Consider the following 18,970-nt stretch of genomic DNA (forward strand, 5'->3'; position numbering starts at 1 on the left):
TTTTGTATACTCTTGGCTCTCAGGATGGTTCATTTGGTGAAGCCCTTGCTGAGAAAGCTCAAGGACCAGTGTTTAATCCCAAAACCCAAGTAAAACCCAGGGGTGGGGGTGGGGGATGCCTCAGTCCACAGTGAACTTGCCACACGAGGGTGAGGACCAGGCTTGATTCCCAGAAACCCTGTGAGAGCATTAGCTGTGGCGACACACACTTGTAATCCCAGTGCAGGAATGGAGAGGCGGGAGGTTCCCTAGGACTTGCCAACCATTGAGCCTATTAGCGTCTCAAAAAACAGGATAGCAAGACATGGTGGCACATACCTATAATCCAGGACACAGGAGTCAGAGGCAGAAGGATGTATCAGGTTCAAGGCCAGCCTGGTCTACAATGAGTTCCAGGCTAGCCAGCACTACAAGGAAAACCTTATCTCACAAACTTAAAACAAACAAACATTTAAACCAGGGGCTGGAGAGATGGCTCAGCAGCCAAGATCACTTGCCCTTGTGGGCAGAACCCCCACTGGACAGCTCCCGACCATCTGTGACTGCAGCTTCAGGGGCTCTGACACCCACTTCTGGCCTCTGTGGGCACTGAACACATAAGCACATACACACAAGAAAACACACATAAATAAAAATAAAATCTTTCTTTTTTTTTTTTTTTAAGCGTCAAAACTGAAGGACTAGAGAGTTGGCACAGTGGGAAAAGCAAGAGATGCTGCAATTGTGAGGCCCTGAGTTCAGCCCCTCGCAAATGCCCAAGAGATGGTGAAGCACTTACTGCTCAAGTTGCCAGATGACCCGAGTGTGATCCCAAAACCTCACAGAAAAAGTCCGGCACAGACACGCCTGATGTGTAGATCTGTAACACCAGCACTCCCACCGTGAGAAGGGAGGCAGAGAGCAGAACCATGCAAACGCTCTCAAGCCGTCTAGCCTGGACCAGCATGGCAGAAACAGGGGAGACCCTGAGCAAACGTGAGAAGGGCTTCTGAAAGCAGTCCTCAGAACCCCACGTGTGTGCCTGTTCTCGCTCTCACACACACAAATACTTTATTTCCTTTTTAAGTTCAAAGTCACCTTCTGCTAACAGGGTGGTTAGCCATCTGCACACACACACACACACACACACACACACACACACACACACAACCATGACGTGCCTACGTTGAGTGAGGTCGGCAGCCGAGGGTCTTAGGAATTAGGGGCATTTCAGAGGACGACGGCACAGCTGGACGCTGCCAACTCAGACTGCTCCTCCTGGCAGGCACCTGAGAAGAAGCCAACCTTTGTCATGCTTCCCTCAAGCGCAGCCACACTGGTTCTAGGATGTCAGCAGGTACACCCTGGGCGGAGTTTATATCCAGGGCTGTGATTAGGCTCAGGAGGCTTCCTCCGCCCTGAGTGAGGAGCCAGGCTGGAAGGAACATTGAACCACCTGCCTTCAGAGCCACCTTGTCATCCATTTCTCTGCTCCACAGCCAAATGAGGTAAGCACAGGTGAGGGGGTTGGGGCAGGTCTCCTGTGCCCTCAACAAACTCTAGGGATCCGGAAACTGGACACATTGGTCTCTGATCCCAGCCCACGGCTCTCTGGGAGGAGATGCCATTGCTGGCAAGTAGGATCCAAATCCTAGCTACCCCAGACCCTGGCCACCCCAGACCCTGGCTTCCCATCCTGTGTCCCAGCCTCAAGCCCCCCCTGGTTCCTTCAGCCCCTGAGTCCTCCATTTCGGAGTTTTCAGGCCTGGGTTATTCCAGTCCCTGAGTGGGTGCCCCAGCTCCAGGTTCCTAGCCCCATGCTCCTCCAGAACCCCCATAGCCTGACTTCCTGCACCCCACCTGCCATCCTACCCCGCTGCTTGCAGTCTTAGCCCCCTTCGCCCTTTTCTCCCTCAGATCTTTAGCCCTCTCCATACTGCTGATTCCAGGAGCAGAAGTAGATGCAAGGCAGAGTTGGGCTGAGTGTAACCGGATTTTCCTGTTACTGTTCCCGTAGCTTCCACATCAGCCTAGGGCCTCAGAAACGTGCAGTTGCCCCTGCCCTGAGGGAGGTGTGGACCCCAGATCAGGCCATCGCAGCATGCCCCCTCCCTCTGTTTGAGATTTCATTGTGGCAGCTACTCTCGTAAGCTGCCCTGAGAGTCATAATGCCAACATTTCTCGGCACAGGAACAAAAGAGGTGAAGGCAGCGCCAACGACAGGAAGGGTGCTGATGGGGTGGGCCAGGCCCAAGGCTGGCTCCTGTCTGTGGGCTGATATGAAATGGCTGCTGGGGCTAGGACACTCTCTGGATGGAGGAGGCAAATGGAGGAGGCTGAGCCAAAGGAGAGAAGGTAGAAAGAGGGAGAGAGGGAAGGAAGGAGAGGTCCTCCCCTTGTTTCTAGAGAGCTGGAAAAGGGTTCCTTCTTCTGGCATATCACCCCTCCAAGGGAAGGTTGTAGGAGACCCAGATAGAGGAAGGAACAAACCTGAACTTGCTTTGTTTTTTTTTTGTTTTGTTTTGTTTTTTTGTTTTTTTCTTTAAACATTGCCCCCCCCCCCCCATCCCAGGTGTTGAAACAGCCATAGAAACCAAGGCTGGGTCTGTGGTGATCTTTCTGACCACAGAGAATGAAAGGAGAATCTAGGCTCCTCCCCTTGCCAGCTGCAGCTTCCAAACTGCTACTCTTCAGTCTCCTGTGGCCTTAATCTTCCCAAACTCACTCAAGCTCCTCACTGAGCTCTTGGTTCTCAGCTTCTGAGAGTCTCAACTCCGGTCCCTATAATCTAGTTGGACGTTACCCTGAGGTAGCTGCGCAGGAGTGCGTGAGCACCAGTCTGAGAAACCTGAGCAGCTATAGCCGGTTCTAGTCAGCACAGTGCTCAGACAGTGCTGCAGACTCCAGCAGAGAGGTCAAGGCCACACAGCTCTGGCCACAACCCACAGTTTTGTTCGCTTGTTTGTTCTCTAGACTGGGTTTCTCTGTGTAGCCCTGGCTGACCTGGAACTCACTCTGTAGACCAGGCTGGCCTGGAGCTCAGAGATCCACCTGCCTCTGCCTCCTGAGTTCTGGGATTACAAGCGTGTGCCTCCACTCTGGGCCCGGAAGCTGGCTGTGAGATCTCCCAACAGATGCCGGGCCTTTTTTGACCTGCAGCCTCTACACCATCATGTCTCTTCCTGAGGAATGGGAACCAAACCCAGAGGCAGCCTGAAAACATTATTCCAAAACATCCAACTTTCCATTTTCTCGCACAAGCAGCCTGATTGTACTTCTGTTTGCTGTTGGAGATTCAGAGCCCTCAGATTAAAAGCCCAGAGCTAACAGGTTTGATTGCAAAGTGTGTTTTCCCAGTATTTTCCCATCAATAGAACTGACGCCAAGATGAACCTAGTGGAGCAGGCCTGACGTTCCAGATACTGTGGAGGCCAAAAAAGGGAGGGCAAAAAGTTCAAGGCCAGGCTAGGTATCAGAATGAATTCAGCCTGGGAAACGTTGTAAGACTTTGTCTCAAAAGTGAATAAAGTGAGGTATAGTAGAAGTTTTGGTGTCTTTACAAACTCCGTGGTGTTATATAAGCAGGTTTTGGTTTTAATCCCAAGTGAGGGATATGGGACAGCCTTAGTTTGTTCTTAGCTGATAACTGTCTCCTTCGGGGTGTGGTCTTTGCCTACTGGTAATGGCCTTGTGCAGCCTTAGTTTGTCCATAGCTGATAATTGCCTCCTCCGGGGTGTGGTCTTTGCCAACTGGTAATGGCCTCGTGCCACACAGAGAGGGGTGCGGTCTTTGGTCGGTTGCAGAGTGGAATTCTGAGGACTCTTGAGAGGGTATGAGAGCCAGTGAGGAAAGGCAAGGGCTCTGAGGAAACAGACAGAGGAGAAAGAAGGCTGTTTGTTTTTTCTGCTGTTGCTAGACTGCTAGATATCCTGACAACTGAGATTGGTATTTTCCCAAAGACCAGACAACCCTAACTAGCCAGAACTCTATGTCCCCTTTCTTTTCTAACCTTCTTTCTCTCCTGGGGGGTTGAAAGGGAGGTAGAAGCTTAAGGAACCCCAAACAGAGTAGAGTTTAAAAAACTAGCACCTACAGTGAGGACATGACGGCTCCAAGGTAAGGTTAAACAGGTTTTTACTGTGGGTATGAGAGAGAGGCTTAGCTGTCCCGCAGGCATCTGCAAGAGTCCAGACCAGGGAAAGTAAGACAGGGAGCAGTGGCCTTGGCCATGAGAGGAGAGGGCTGGAGGAGAGAGAGGGAGACGGAGAGTAAACATCAAGAAGATCAAGATAGAAAGACAAAAGAGGAATGTGATGAGCAGGGGTGGGGGGTGGGGGGGAGGCATTTAGACAAAAAGTGGCCTATGTGGGAAACCCCCCCCCCCCCCGCAAGGCTGCATCTAGGAATCAGATCCAGCTGAGCAAGAAGTGCACGACTACTCAAGGTATGACTGAGAAGGGAAACGAGGGGTAAAACAGCCACAAGCATTTGAAAGGCTCCAGAATGAACCTGGTCAGGATGGGGGTGGGGGAGAGAGTGTGCATGGAGAGACAGAAAAGAGATGGGAGAAGAAAGGGCAAAGGGCCTGCTGGGCTAGAGCTGAGTGGCCTTTCTAACCAAAGCCTCCAGGCTCTCCCAGCAGGTGGCTGGCAGGCATACCCTACCCTCTACCCTAAACTTTCCAGCCCAGGGTGGGGCTTCCCCTCTCCCAGAGGCTCTTCACTATATTGGTTCCCTTCTGTCTCTCTCTGCTTTCCTTTTCATCCATGTGCAGAGGCAAGAGCCAAGAGGATGTGCAGACAAAATGGCTGGGCTATACAGAAACCAGAGAAGCTGGGAGGAGGGAAGGGAAGCTCAGAGGGTAGAGAGGTAGGGGTAGGGGTGGGGTGTGCTCGCCAGGATGAGAGTCATACAACACTGAGAGCCAGGGTCCACTTTGATATGTCAGATAGACACCTCAGCCATTTATCCTGAGCTCCTTCGAGACTTAACATTCCAGCCTTTTGTTGATGTTACAGGGCTACTTAATCTCCTCCATAACTACTTTCTGCTGAAACTGGGGAGTTGCCATTATTGTTGTTGGGGCCCAGGAAGGCTGGAATGATAAAGGAAAAGAAGGGAGAGAGGAGTGGGGACAGGGGGACATCTGCTCTGCTCAATGTCCAGGGTCTGTGGGACCAACCCGGGCCTTGCAGGCCACTTTCGCTTTCCAGCGGTCTGGGGTGCTTGATGCGGGGGCTCAGGCTGGTGGGAAATTCCACAGAAGTGTCTGTGGTCGGCATGTGTGGAACAGTCTTTAGTTGACTGGAAACCTGCTGGGACTGACATAGACAAGGGACAGACGTTAAAGCTAAGGAGATTGTGAAATTTTTTTTATCTTGGGTGGTGTCCATTTGAAACTTCCAGGCCCGTAGTCCTTGTACTTGGGTGGCAGAGGCCTGAGACCAAGGAAAGGGGAAGTCCACACTCAGGGGGGGCGGTGGGGAAACGCTGGAGTCCATTTGACCTGTGGCCGGCGGATACAAGTCTCGGCTTCCCGAAGCTTGCAATAATTTAAGTTTACAGAAAGACATAAAGTTTTAGATGTATCAGCGTGACCAAATTCTGTCATACGTACTGAAGCCCGCATTGTAGCAAACGCATTTGTCTCGTTCGTGCCTTGAGTCATAGTGAAAGCTTGGAGGCCCAAACCATGATTCTGAGTTAAAAGCATGAGCACTCGCCCCTCTGTCCAGAGGGAGGATAGACAGACTGACAGAGACGTCAGCATGATAGAGAGGCACTAGTACATCTGTGCTTAGAAGACAACGGAGGGAAATTCAAATGTCTGAGCTTATGGTCATGATAAGAGTAGCACTACTTTATCAGTTTATCAGACTAGAAAACAGCGTATCAGATCTTCATTGATGAGTGAACCTTTGGAGTCCTAGTATGACAACAGCACAGTGAGGGAAAGACATCTGAAACATGTTTTTATTTCTTTGCATACCTTGAATCACTTTCTAAGACCTTTACAACTTGCATTTATACATTTTTTTTAATGTTTTATTTATTTTATGTATATGAATACTCTATCTGCATGTATACCTGCATGCCAGAAGAGGGCATCAGATCACATTATAAATGACTGTGAACTACCATGTGGTTGCTGGGAATTGAACTCAGGACCTCTGGAAGAGCAGACAGTGCTCTTAACCACTGAGCCATTTCTCCAGCCCAAATTTATTTGTTTTATTTATTTATTTGCTTTTCTGTGTATGTGAGTGCTCCTCTGCATGCCAGAAGAGGGCATCAGATCTCAGTATAGATGGTTGTGAGCCACCATGTGGTTGCTGGGAATTGAACTCAGAACCTCTGGTAGAGCACACAGTGCTCTTAACCACTGAGCCATTTCACCAGCCCCTAATTTGTTTTGTTTTTTTGTTTTGTTTTTTTTTTTTTAGATTTTTTTGAGACAGAGTTTCTCTGCGTAATCTTGGCTTTCCTGGACTCACTTTGTGAACCAAGCTGGCCTTGAACTCACAGAGATCCACCAGCCTCTGCTTTCCCAGCGCTGGGATTAAGGGCGTGCACCACCACTGTCTGCCTGCATTTATACATCTTAAGACACTTTCTTAGAACCTCACAACTTACTTAAGCTTTAAACCTTTTTTTCTATCCAATAATTTACCATGAGACACAAGTGGTTGATTAACAAGAACAGTCTTTTGCAAAGCAAGTTCCTTTACATAAAAGAATAGTTATTAAAAAAAAAAGTTATATTGAAAAGTAAGTTTATCTTTATCTCTATCAGTGTGAAATCTGTTAACAAGGTAAAGTGAATCTGTGTCCAGTCTTTCTCAGCAAGAGACCTAGGAGCTCTAGAAAACTGAGACCTGATTGTTCGGAATTAAACGAGCTGACCAGGCAGCTGTAGCCTTGCCGGAGCTGGTATGCTGGCTGCTGTCAACAAAAAGGTGCTGTTGGTTGGTCAGTATCCTCAGAGATCTGAGAGGGATAAATTATAGCAGGAAGTGCAATGCAGATGGCCTCTGTATCAGTTAGAATGACAAATACTCCCATGGAATGGATGGCTTTGTTTGGGGCAGAAGTAGTCAGTTTCCAGCTGTCACTCAGGTCGTTACATCTTCAGTTGTTCTGTAGGACAGCATTGGCCTTGGGCTGCCAGAAGGTCTGGGAGACTTTCCTGTTGAGGAGGAACCGGGGAAAACTGACCTAGTTATAAGGCAGGTGGCGCGGGCAGGGAGGGAGGGGGGTTTCAACCCAATAGTGTCCATAGTTTGGACAGAGCCTCAGCGGCCTGTCTATCCTAGGAAGCTTTTAAAAGAAAGAAAGAAAGAAAGAAAGAAAGAAAGAAAGAAAGAAAGAAAGAAAGAAAGAAAGAAAGAAAGAAAGAGAAAGAAAGATGTATACAGTGTTCTGTCTGCATGTACACCTGCAGGCCAGAAGAGGGCATCTGATTTCAGTATAGATAGTTGTGAGCCATCATGTGGGTGCTGGGAACTGAACTCATAACCTCTGGAAGAACAGCTAGTGCTCTTAACCTCTGAGCCATCTCTCCAGCCAATGGGAAGCTTTTTTACTAAACATATTAAATGCCATTTTCAGCAGATCTCTGGAGAGTTTGAGGACTATCTGTTAAGATTAGTTGAACTAAACAAACTTTGTGTTCAGTTACTTGCTTTAGATTTAACCTTAAAAAACATATACAGGAGGCTAACTAAAGCTTGTCCCTGTGAATGAGCTACATTTGTAGCCTGCTGACAAGCATAGTTCTGAGCACATTAACAAACCTGACCCTGTAGAAGGTGGGTGAGCATTAGCTTGCACGTCTTAATTATCATTAAAAGTTTAGAACAAATTAGTAGCTTTTATAAGATTAGTATTTTATAGCTTTACTCCTGTTAAGATTTAGCCTTAATTTTTTAATTAGTTAATTAATCAATTAATTAGGTTTTCAAGACATGGTTTCTCTGTGTAGCTCTGTACTCTCTTTGTAGACCAAGCTGGTCTGGAACTTACAGAGATCCACCTGCCTCTGCCTCCCAAGTGCTGGGATTAAAGGTGTGTACCACCACCACCCAGCTTATTTATTTTTTTTAATGATTTATTTCTTTTTATTTTATGTGCACTGTTGTTTTGCCTGAATGTATGTCTGTGTGAGGATGTCAGAACCACTGGAACTGGAGTTACAGACATAGAGCTGCCATGTGGGTTGCTGGGAATTGAACCCAGGTTCCTCTTCCTCTGGAAGAGCAGTCAGTGCTCCTAACTGCTGAGCCATCTCTCCAGTTCTGAGCCTTAGATTTTAAGTTAAAGAGCCAGATGGTGGTGGTGATACCATTTATCCCAGCATTTACCATGCCCAATGAATGCACAATTTTGAGATAAGTTACAATTAAGAGATTTTTGTTTTGTTTTGTTGTGTTGTGACAGGGTTCTCTGTGAAGCCTTGGTTGGGACTCACTCTGTAAACCAGGCTGGCCTGGCACTCAGAGATCACCTGCTTCTGCCCCCCAAGTACTGGGATTAAGGGTGTGCCTCACCACCACCCAGCTAGGTGAAAGTTTGTTTTGTTTTTTTTAAAGCAGAAAGTAGAAAAAGCTTAGAGATAAGAGACCTTTCGAAAAATTAGATAAAAGAGATTTGGGGATTGTCTTAGTTAAGGGCTCTTTGGCCCCAAGAGAACACCATAACCAAAAGCAAGTCAGGAAGAAAAATGTTTATTGGGCTTACACTTCTAGGTTGCTGCTCGTCATTGAAGGAAGTCAGGACAGGAACTCAAACAGGGCAGGGACCTGGAGGCAGGAGCTGATGCGGAGGCCATGAAGGGTGCTGCTGACTGGCTTGCTTCACATGGCCAGCTTGATTAGTAATCGAGAAAATGCCTTACAGCTGGATCCCACAGAGGTATTTTCTCAACTGAGGTTCCTTCCTCTCTCAAGACTCTAGCTGTGTCAAGACAATGCCAGAACCAGTCAGTAGAGGCATCACTCGTTTGCGCAGTGGCAGAGGTTGTTGCTAAGAGAACTTAGAAATCAAGTGTGTCTTTTTGGCTCTTGAACTGGACTGAGGCCAACCCGTTTACAGGAAGACAGGGAGGCTGTACTAACCTCTCAGAGTCTGGGGAAGAAAGAGAAAGGGTTCTACACGGCCAGGCCAGGCCGGCTTAAGGGAGCTGCAGGTCTTAGCAGGCCGCTCCCAGAGGGAGGTAGGGGAGTTCCAGGAGGGCGGGTGGAGAGGCAGACTGAGAGAGGCCTTGGGAAAAGGGAGTGTCCCCAGAGGTGGTAAATGTCTTTAGTAGGAGATGCCCTCCTGGGTGTAACAGGTCAAAGAAATGTCCAGACACCATCTAGAGGGCAGAGTAGGCTCCGAGGCCCAGAGAGGCAGAGAGATGCATGAGGAGGCATCGCAGGCTGCAGGAGCCTGAGAGGCCTGAGAGACACTGTGGAGTAGACAGGAGAGGCAAATGCTTAGAGTGGGAGGAAGGAAGAAGCCACTGGAGAGCCAGACTCTAGAATTTGAAGCCAAACATGGTGGGTGGCAGGAGCCAGCAGAAACAAAGGACCCGCACATGCCTTAGGGGAGTCAAGTCGGAGGCTGGGTTTGGAGAGCTGGAGTCCCTTGGAAAGGAAGTCATGAATGCTGCTCCCAGTTTGGTTTCAGCACCACATGAACAAAACATGAGGCTTTGATGGCCACAGGTACCGCTGAGGGAGACAGTGTACAGCCAGAGGCCTCTGGGGGGCGGGGGTCCAGACTGAACCAGACCAGCAGCCTGAACTGGGCCATGAGAGGAGGGGAAGGAGAGAGCAAGAGAGGCAATAGAGAGGAAGGGAAGAGAAGAGAGGTCAAATGGAGGAAGAGAGGTCCAGGAGTGGAGCCAAGAACCAAGAGAGGCTGGGTTATGTAGGGGTTAGAGGGGTTGAGGGTTAGGGTAGGTGTGGCAGCCAGGGTGACTCTGGAATAGGTCCCTGCAGTGCTGAGAGCCTGCCAACACACTTTGATATGTTAAAAAGGACCTCAGTTAATAGATAAACTAATTTAAAAAATATATAGAAAAGAAAAGGGACCTCAGTAAGGCATTTGTCCTGGGCTTCTTTGAGACGTAACACCAGTGATACTGCTTATAGTCACACACACACACACACACAGAAACACACACAGACACACACAACACATAGCAAACACCATGACGTGCACTTGACCAGCCTGGAGACCAAAAGCAATGCATTGCTCCTCACATCTTCAGGGCTGCTGGAGACTCCGGGGAGACGCCATCCTGACCTGCCGAGGAGCTTGAGAGTCTCCCTCAGGATCGATCCTTATGCCTGAGAGGCTGGAGCTGGACTTCTGGCCAAGGTACTTAGACTGTGAATATCAATATACTAAAGCAATAGCTTTTATTATCCTAACTACCTTCTTGCTCACAAGGATGAAGCGAGCCATGGCTGCAGGGTCATCTAGAAAAGAGAAGCTGGGGGAAGGCAAGCCCAGGAGCCTGAGGAGTTTAGGGTGAGGGGGCTGGGTGAGAAGGGCTGAGAAGAGACACAGGTACTGTGTGAGTCTGGAGCCAGGATGTGCTTGGGTTTGCTAAAAGACACCATGCATAGCCATCTGTCCCTTCTGACGTTGATCAGGAACGGCTCCTTTGGTAGAGGGAAAAGGGGGCACCTGAATTTGGGGGAGTGGACAAAAGGCAGAAGTAATAGGACTGGAAGTGTGGATTCAATCTGTTGTCGCCAGCCTGTAATCTCAGCACTTGGGAGTTAGTTCTACAGCTAGTTCTACAGCAAACTAGTCTGGGCTGTAGAAGGAATTCAAGGTCAGCCCAGGCAATTCAGACCATCTCACAAAGTTAAAACAACAAAGAAGGCTCAGGTAGAGCTCTGGCTAGAGGGCTCCGGTGAGGAGCTGGGGCGAGGCTCAGCAGTGGAACATGCTGGAAGCCCTGAGTTCTAGCTTCAGTACTATGGAAGAAAAAAAGGAAAAAGAAAAAACAAACCTGCAAGGACAGGGAGTAGGTAGGGTGAAGCCATCGCTCCATGTCCCCTCCACCCCTGCTCTGTCCTTACCTTCTGTGACTTGTCTCTGATCAGTCTCTTTCTTGCCTGTGTGTGTTTTATTGCGACAAAGACTCACACTGTGGCCCAGGCTTGTGTGTAGCTTGTGTGATCCTCCTGCCTCAGCTTTCCAAGTGCTAGGATTATAGACCCTGTCTGATAAAAGCAAAAATAAAGAAATAAATAACCTCTTGCGTATAGCTGAGCTGGGAACTTGACAGAGCCGAGCAAGGCCTTCCAGTAAAGTCAGAGGGGACTTGAAAGGCTTATCCCAATTGGAGATGACCCAGTGGGCCCACACTCCAGACTCATGCAGTTCATACCCAGGCACTGAGTCAACAGGCCTGAAATTGTTTGTGATGTGATCTGTGTGTGCATGCACGAATGCCTGTACATGCACTTAGCTGTGGAGGTCAGAGGTCAGAATGACTGTCTTCAATGTCAGGTGTCTTTTACTGAACCCAAAGCTCAGGAACTGGGTCTCGCTGGCTGGCTGGTGGGCTGTGCTCCATTTTGACCCAGAGCGCAGTGCTCCTGTTTACAGACTCCCGCTGCCAGGCTTCTGCGTGGTGCTGGGGCTTGAGGGCCTCAGGTTTTGGCCCAGGTGCTTTCCCTGCTGAGCCGTTTGCTCCGGTCTTATTTTTATTTATGTCTGATTTTTACTTATTTTTATTTATGTGCACAAGTCTGTGCCTGCTTAAGTTCTTACAGTGCCACATTTGTGCAGGTGCCCATGGCGGACAGAGGGTGTCAGATTTCTGAAACTAGAGTTACAGGTGTTCATGAGCCACCTGATGTGGTTGCTGGGACCTTTGCAAGAGCAGCCAGAGCTCTGCACCACTGAACCAGCTCTGGAACCCCTCTCTCTTTTTTTTTTTTTTTTCTTTTGAGACAGGGCTCTCTCACTGAGCCTATAGCTCATTGCTTAATCTAGACTGGCCAGAAGTCCCCCAATATCTTCCTGTCCCGCATCAGCTGCTGGGGTACAGAAACAGGTCGCACCGTGGTCACAGACACATGTACTACCAAGCTACTGTGTGAGTGCCAGAGATTCCAGTGCCTGCTCACGAGTGCTTTAACCACTGAGTCATCTTCCCTGTCCCGAATTCGTTATTTTGAAGAAGCTCACACAGCTCAGGCTAGCTTCAAACTCAAGCAATGGTACTGCCTTCAGCCCCCTGAGCCGGGAGATGGTGGAGAAGCGCCTTCACGCCCTGCCTGAGGAGTGTTTCGGCCTGCAGTGCTATGCTAACAGATCTGAGTTGACTCAGTAACTATACCTGTGTGACACTGCAGCCTGTAAGCTTTGATCAGTTTACAAGTAGCTTGATTTAATGCCAATATCCTCTTGACTCAGAGTCATCGGGCCTAAGCCTGTGGTCAGGACTGTGGGCCTCGGGCCAAGGCAGCCAGAAACCTTTCCTGGAGCTACACAAAGCCTCCTTTGAGGGCTCTCATTGCGGAGCATACTCTGTGCTCCTGACCACCTGACCACAAGGTGGTGAGGCTTCTAAAGAACCTGGGGACCCTGAAGGCCTCTAGGCTTCTCTTTCCTGGCACTCAGGTCTGGATCGTCTTTAGTTACTGGTCGCATCTGGACTTTGCCTAACTAAAGCTTAGTGTGTAAGCTGGTTACACCCTGGCTGCAGATGTCAAAGTTCATCAGCCTCTGGACCAATAGTTCTCAGCCTGTGGGTGTCAACCCCTTTGTGGTAAAATGACCCATTCGTGGGGTCTCCTAAGACGACCGAAAACACAGATATTTACGATAGAATTCATAATAGAAAAATTAGTTATGAAGTAGCCACAAAGATGATTCTATGGTTGGCAATCCCCACAACAGGAGCTGTATTAAAGAATCGCAGCACTGGGGAGGCCAAGAGCCGGGGAGGCCAAGAGCCGCTGGACTGGACAGCGCCTTCGGTGGACAGATGCCCCTGAACCCTGGGATGGAGGCGCCTGACATAGTCAAAGTCCAGTCAAGTCCCACTTAGTTTCTTGGTTTGTCTTAGAGCGTTTTGTTTGTTTTCGATGTTTTGTTCTGAGACAGGTTCTTATTATGTAGACCAGGCTGGCCTCAACCTCATGCAGATCTGCCCTCCTCCAGAGTACTCAGGTCGGAGCCGTGCCACAGCCGTACACAGCTCGGCTTTTTAAGATGTGTGTGTGTACATGCGTGTTTGTGCAGCGCCTGCAAAGGCCCGTAGAGAACATCTCACCTCCTTCAGTGGAGTTACATATAGGGTGCTATGAGCCCCGCAATATGGTGCTGGAAAGGAAACTCCAGTCCTCCGAAAGAGCAGCAGGCGCTTTTAGGCACCTCCCAACCCCTCTGTTTCTTTTGTTTTGTCTTTGTTTGTTTGTTGAGACAGTTTCTCTGTGTAGCCCTGGCTGTCCTGGAACTCACTTTGTAGACCAGGCTGGCTGATGTCACTGCGGTGCTGGAATTAAAGAATGCACCACCATGCCTGGCTTTCTAATTTTTTATTACATTTTTTTAATTTGTGTTTTGAGGGAGGTGGGGGGGGTGTGGAGGTCTGAGGACAGCTTGTGCTCTGTTCCCTCCTCCTGCCACGTGTGTCCTAGGGATCCAGTTCAGGTCACCAGGCTGGGCAGCAATGACCTTTACCCACTTATGCATCCTGGTGCAACCCCACATCCCCCTTTGGTTCACTTGTGCATAGGCTCATCATTTGCAGCCTTTGACTTGTTCCACAGAGGCCCAATTCACAACTGCTCTCTCTTCTGCTGAGCCACACCCTCAGGCCTGATTGGTGGGTTCTAGACACGTTCTCCACTCTGGAGCCACACCCTCAATCCTCTCTTCACTTTTCCAGATTAAGAAGTCACTAAGTTGCCCAGGCTGGCCTTGAACTTACAGTCCTCCCCCCTTTGGCCTGTAGCTCAGATGACAGGCTTTTACCACCATGCCAAGCTGGAATTACTATCTCTATCAACCAGTGGAGAAAAGAAGAGAAATTTGTGACAAAGTAGAAGATGCTCTGGGAGATTCTGAGGCCACAGGGAATGAGGCCCTACCACGGCCACGTACATTCAGGCCTTCAGCCTGGTGTGCTATTACTTAACCTAAAATGTCTACTTTTGAAAGGAATATTAGCTAACCGTGAGCAACCTCAGCAAATGTTGCTAATTGTGCTGAATGAAAGGCCCCTTCCCCTTCCCATGTCCCCCATAATGTCCCTGATTCTCTTGCTTTTTTTTTTTTTTTTTTTTTTTCCTTCTTCCTCATTTGAACACTTGCAGCACAAATTGGACATCAAACAAGCCATATTGGCTCACTGTCATTCCAACCCCGAAGCAGGAAGATTGGGCAACGCAGTTCCTGGCTAGACTGAGCTACCGAGGGAAATCCTGTCTCAAACAAACCCAAAAGGAAGCAAAACAGAGCCAGAGCCACGGTCCAGACGATTAGCCAAAAGGGCACCAGTATTTACACACACGTGGCTATCAGCACACACCTAACCTGCCGTGCTTTCTTTCCTGGCAACCATGGCCAGCGCCACGGTTCCTTTCTCCTTTCCTCTGACCCACTTTGTCATCTTTGTCTTCGTGATATCCACCATCATCCACCTCCAGCAGCGAATAGTGAAGCTCCGACCCCTGTCAGAGATTGAAATCCAGACGTTCCCAGTGCCCTCCGGAGACCCGGCAAGCGCAGAGAGGCAGGGCATGTTCACCATCAACTCCATTGGCCGCCTGGGGAACCAGATGGGCGAGTACGCCACGCTGTTCGCCCTGGCCAGGATGAACGGGAAGCCCGCCTTCATCCCCGCGTCCATGCACAGCGCGCTGGCGCCCATCTTCAGGATCAGCCTCCCCGTGCTGCACGGCGACACCGCCGGGAGGATCCCCTGGCAGAACTACCACCTCAACGACTGGATGGAGGATCGGTACCGCCACATCCCGGGGCGCTACGTGCGCCTCACCGGCTACCCGTGCTCCTGGACCTTCTACCACCACCTGCGCCCCGAGATCCTGCAGGAGTTCACCCTGCACGACCACGTGCGCGAGGAGGCCCAGGCCTTCCTGCGCCGCCTGCGGGTGAATGGGAGCCAGCCCAGCACCTTCGTGGGTGTCCACGTGCGCCGGGGAGACTACGTGCATGTCATGCCCAATGTGTGGAAGGGCGTGGTGGCTGACCGGGGCTACCTGGAGAAGGCCCTGGACAGGTTCCGGGCACGCTATTCGGCTCCAGTCTTCGTGGTCACGAGCAACGGTATGGCCTGGTGCCGAGAGAACATCGACGCCTCCCGCGGAGACGTGGTGTTCGCGGGCAACGGTATTGAGGGTTCGCCGGCCAAGGACTTCGCACTGCTCACCCAGTGCAACCACACCGTCATGACTATTGGAACCTTCGGGATCTGGGCTGCCTACCTGGCAGGAGGTGACACCATCTACCTGGCCAACTACACCCTTCCCAATTCTCCCTTCCTCAAAATCTTTAAGCCCGAGGCAGCCTTCCTACCTGAGTGGGTGGGTATCCCGGCAGACCTGTCCCCACTCCTTAAGCACTAACGCCAGCCTGTCGTCCGTCCCCCTTCCAGGTCAAGGCAGGAGGAGCCACTGTAACATTCAAGGGCAGAGCCTTCTTGTAAGAAGTGTCCCTTGGGCTGCAAACAAGAGAAGCAGAAACATCTTCGGAAAACGTAGTCACACACTGGGCACCAGCAGCTCCAAGACATCACTGGTGACCCCAGTTCTGGATAACAACCAGCAGGGCCAACGCCGTTCTTTAGCACAGCTGTCTCCTGGTGCCAGAAGGCCTCACAGGCAGACAGCCGCTGCCAAGGCGGCAAGAAAAGGCTCATTGCTTTCTTTCCCTTTGAGAGGTGAGAAGCAGCCACGTTTGCCCACTTAGTGGCATCATCATGAAGTACTTGACGCTGGGTACTTCACAAAGGTCCAGTGAGTGCCTCCCTGTGATGGCATTTCCATGGTGGGGCAGCGTGTGACAAGCATCAGTCCTAGGAAGCCTGAGCAAAGAGGATGGGGCTGGCTCTATAGCCACCGACCTTCACGAACTGACTGGAGCCTGCTGAGAACTGTTAGCCCCTCTGAAGGCAGTGCCTTTGATGACCTAGGAATGTCTCGTAGTCTGTTAGGATTTTAGTTTTTAAATTATGGATCGTATGTGTGAGTGTGTGAATGCAAGTACCTCAGAGGCGCTGGCTTCCTGGAGCTGGAGCCATAGGCAGCCAGGGATCCTCTCTTAACTGCTGAGCCCTGTCTCCAGTCTCCTATGCCTCTCAAAGGCCTCACTATCACCACGCTGAGGACCCTTTTCAAGTCCAATGAAAGCCGCACCTCTGCAAGCACTCCAGCTGGCTCCCTTGTCCCCTTGACAAGCCCCACCAGGCAGCAAAGGGTTGAGGAGGAGGTGCTGGATTGGTTTCGCCTGCGATCCGAAGGGGTCATTGTTCACTGCACAGTTACCTGGTCAAAAGGGAGGTGGGGGCTACAGTGAGCCCACAGTGCCCCCCACCAAGTTGCTTGTCGTTGGGACTCTGTCCACCAAGGGCTCCTTCATCTTGCTCAGTCCGTCTGAGGAGAACTCTGTGGGTGGAGCTCAGAGCAGCCATACATCCAATCCTGCTGTCCTTGCCTCCTGGAGACCAGCGGGACATCTCCAGTCCCAAGAGCCAGTCTGAGCTGCAGAGTTCATCTCAGAAACAGAAAGAACATGGCAAAATCCAGACTGGGCAGTGATGGCACACACTTTTAATCCCAGCACTCAGGAGGCAGAGGCAGGCAGATCTCTGAGTTTAAAGCCAGCCTGGTCTACAAAGCCAGTCCAGAACAGTCAGGACTACACAGAGAAACCCTGTCTCAAAAAAAACAAAACAAATATGCCTCTCCACAATTTCATGTTTTCTTTCTTTCTTTCTTTCTTTCTTTCTTTCTTTCTTTCTTTCTTTCTTTCTTTCCTTCCTTCTTTCCTTCTTTCTTTCTTTCTTTCTTCCTTCCTTCCTTTCTTCCTTCCTTTCTCTTTCTTTCTGTCTTTTGAGACAAGGTCTCTATATAGCCCTTGCTGTCCTGAAATTCATAATGTAGACCAGGCTGGCCTTGAGCTCTGCCTCCAGGGTGATAGGCTCAAAGGCCTGTGCCAGTCACACCCAGCCCATTTTTACATTCTTGAGAGTGATAAAACTGAGCTTGAGCCATTCCTCCATGAGGATGGGCAGGGGTGGGTGTTGCACATATTTGATCCCAGCACTCCAGAGGCAGAAGCAGGCAAGTGGATCTTTGTGAGTTCTAGACTAGCCTGGTAGAGGACAAAAATGCCTTGTGTACACAGATAAGCACTGGAGAAGCCAGGAACATTAAAGACACAGCTTGCTTCTTCAATGGAGTGAGGTGCACAGCTGCTCTTCCTAGAATGCCAGGAATGATGGAGTTTGGTGTTTTGTTTTGTTTCATGTTTGATTTGTGGTATTTTTTGGTTTTTTGAGGCAGGGTTTCTCTGTGTAGCCTTGGCTCTCCTGGACTCACTCTGTAGAGCAGGCTGGCCTCGAACTCACAGAGATCCGCCTGCTGGGATTACAGGTGTGCCACATCCAGCGGAATGAAGTAGTTTTACAGCCTGGTGATGCTTTGCTGCCTGGAGACAGGCTCTGTCAGAAGCTCCAGAATGTACTTATCCCACACCCTTTCCCATGTAGCCCAGGGAATCTTGGGCATTGCTTTTAGACCACGAACCCATCCTTATGTGTGATGTCACTTATGCTTTATTACAGCCTAGACTTCTACATTATCTTGGGGCCAGGATAGTCCTGACACCCACAAGCGCTGTTTACCTCAGTCATGCTCCTTTGATCTAAATCTTGGGCAGTTTTTGAGCCAACAGTACCCGTTCTTGTGAAAGAAGCCATGTGAACTGTGTAAAGAATATTAATGTATGTCTTAAATTGCTGTTCCCTGGGGGTTAATTAGTAGCTATCTAAACACTTTTTCCTACATTGTGCTATGCTTGAATATGGCTAAAGGAAAATGACCTGGGCAGACTCTAGACATCCTGGTCCAGCACCGGTTACGATTAATTCTACCTGAGCCAACTTTCATTCTGACCTCACCCTGTTTGTTTGTTTGTTTGTTTGTTTGTTTGTTTGTTTTCTCTGCCTGCTGTAAAGCTTGCTGGGGGATCACCACAGCCTGGTCTTCATGGTGAGTTCCAGGAGAGCCAGGGCTATGGGGAGACCCTGTTTCAAAAACTCAAAAGAGAAAACCAAACAACAAAAAATGAATTAAAATTGACCACAGTGGTAAATGAACTGAGTGTATGGAAAACAATGAATTTTTACCTATCAATGGGTGGATCATGTGGAATGTGAATTCTCTCTTCAAATGCTGTCAACATAGACCAGCTCTGTGTCCACTGAAAATATTTTTGTTTTGTTTTTCCAGACAGGGTTTCTCTGTGTAGTCCTGGCTGTTCTGGACTCACTCTGTAGAGCAGGCTGGCCTTGAACTCACAGAGATCCACCTGCCTCTGCCTCCCCCAGTGCTGGGATTACAGACGTGTGCCACCTCTGGACCCATCCACTGGTTTTTGACAGTCATATAGTTAAGTAACCAGAATCACATTTAAGATAAAGAAGGATTCTGTGTAGTAGCCCATACATCTAATCTGAGCCCTCTAGAAGCTGAAGACTAGCAATGTCCAGTTTGAGGACAGCCTGGGCTACATAGGGAGACTTGTCTTGTGGGAGGGGAGGGAGGAAGGAAGAGAGAAGGAAGAAGGGAATGGAAGGAAAAGACACACCTTACTGACTGAAGATCAAGGCTAGCATGTGCACCCTGAGGCCGGGGAGGGGCGAGAGTATGGCCACACCAAACTTGCACCAGCCTTCCAAAGCTCCACCTTCCAAAGAACTCCTTGGCCACCCGGCCCTACCTCTCCCGGACTTGT

At 49.7% G+C, this 18,970-nt stretch overlaps 1 protein-coding gene across 7 annotated transcripts; it reads left to right on the top strand.

The window, feature by feature from the left end:
- The first annotated feature begins 1,377 nt into the window (after positions 1-1,377).
- LOC129681568 (galactoside alpha-(1,2)-fucosyltransferase 2) lies at positions 1,378-18,332 on the top strand. 7 transcript variants are annotated; one of them, XM_055613560.1, is made up of 5 exons: positions 1,378-1,487; positions 2,170-2,334; positions 10,233-10,342; positions 14,308-15,448; positions 15,609-18,332. In XM_055613560.1, the coding sequence occupies exons 4-5, from the start codon at positions 14,554-14,556 to the stop codon at positions 15,920-15,922; spliced, it is 1,209 nt and encodes a 402-aa protein (XP_055469535.1). In that variant the 5' UTR covers positions 1,378-1,487; positions 2,170-2,334; positions 10,233-10,342; positions 14,308-14,553; the 3' UTR covers positions 15,923-18,332. The 7 variants fall into 7 exon arrangements, with proteins under 7 accessions (XP_055469535.1, XP_055469534.1, XP_055469533.1 ...); XM_055613559.1 differs by lacking the exon at positions 2,170-2,334 and adding an exon at positions 6,424-6,936; XM_055613558.1 differs by lacking the exon at positions 2,170-2,334 and adding an exon at positions 8,725-8,890.
- Positions 18,333-18,970: the final 638 nt, after the last annotated feature.

This window comes from Psammomys obesus, unplaced genomic scaffold (genome assembly GCF_907164565.1).
Source record: "Psammomys obesus unplaced genomic scaffold, mPsaObe1.curated_primary_1811, whole genome shotgun sequence".
NCBI classification, from domain to species: Eukaryota; Metazoa; Chordata; class Mammalia; order Rodentia; family Muridae; genus Psammomys; species Psammomys obesus.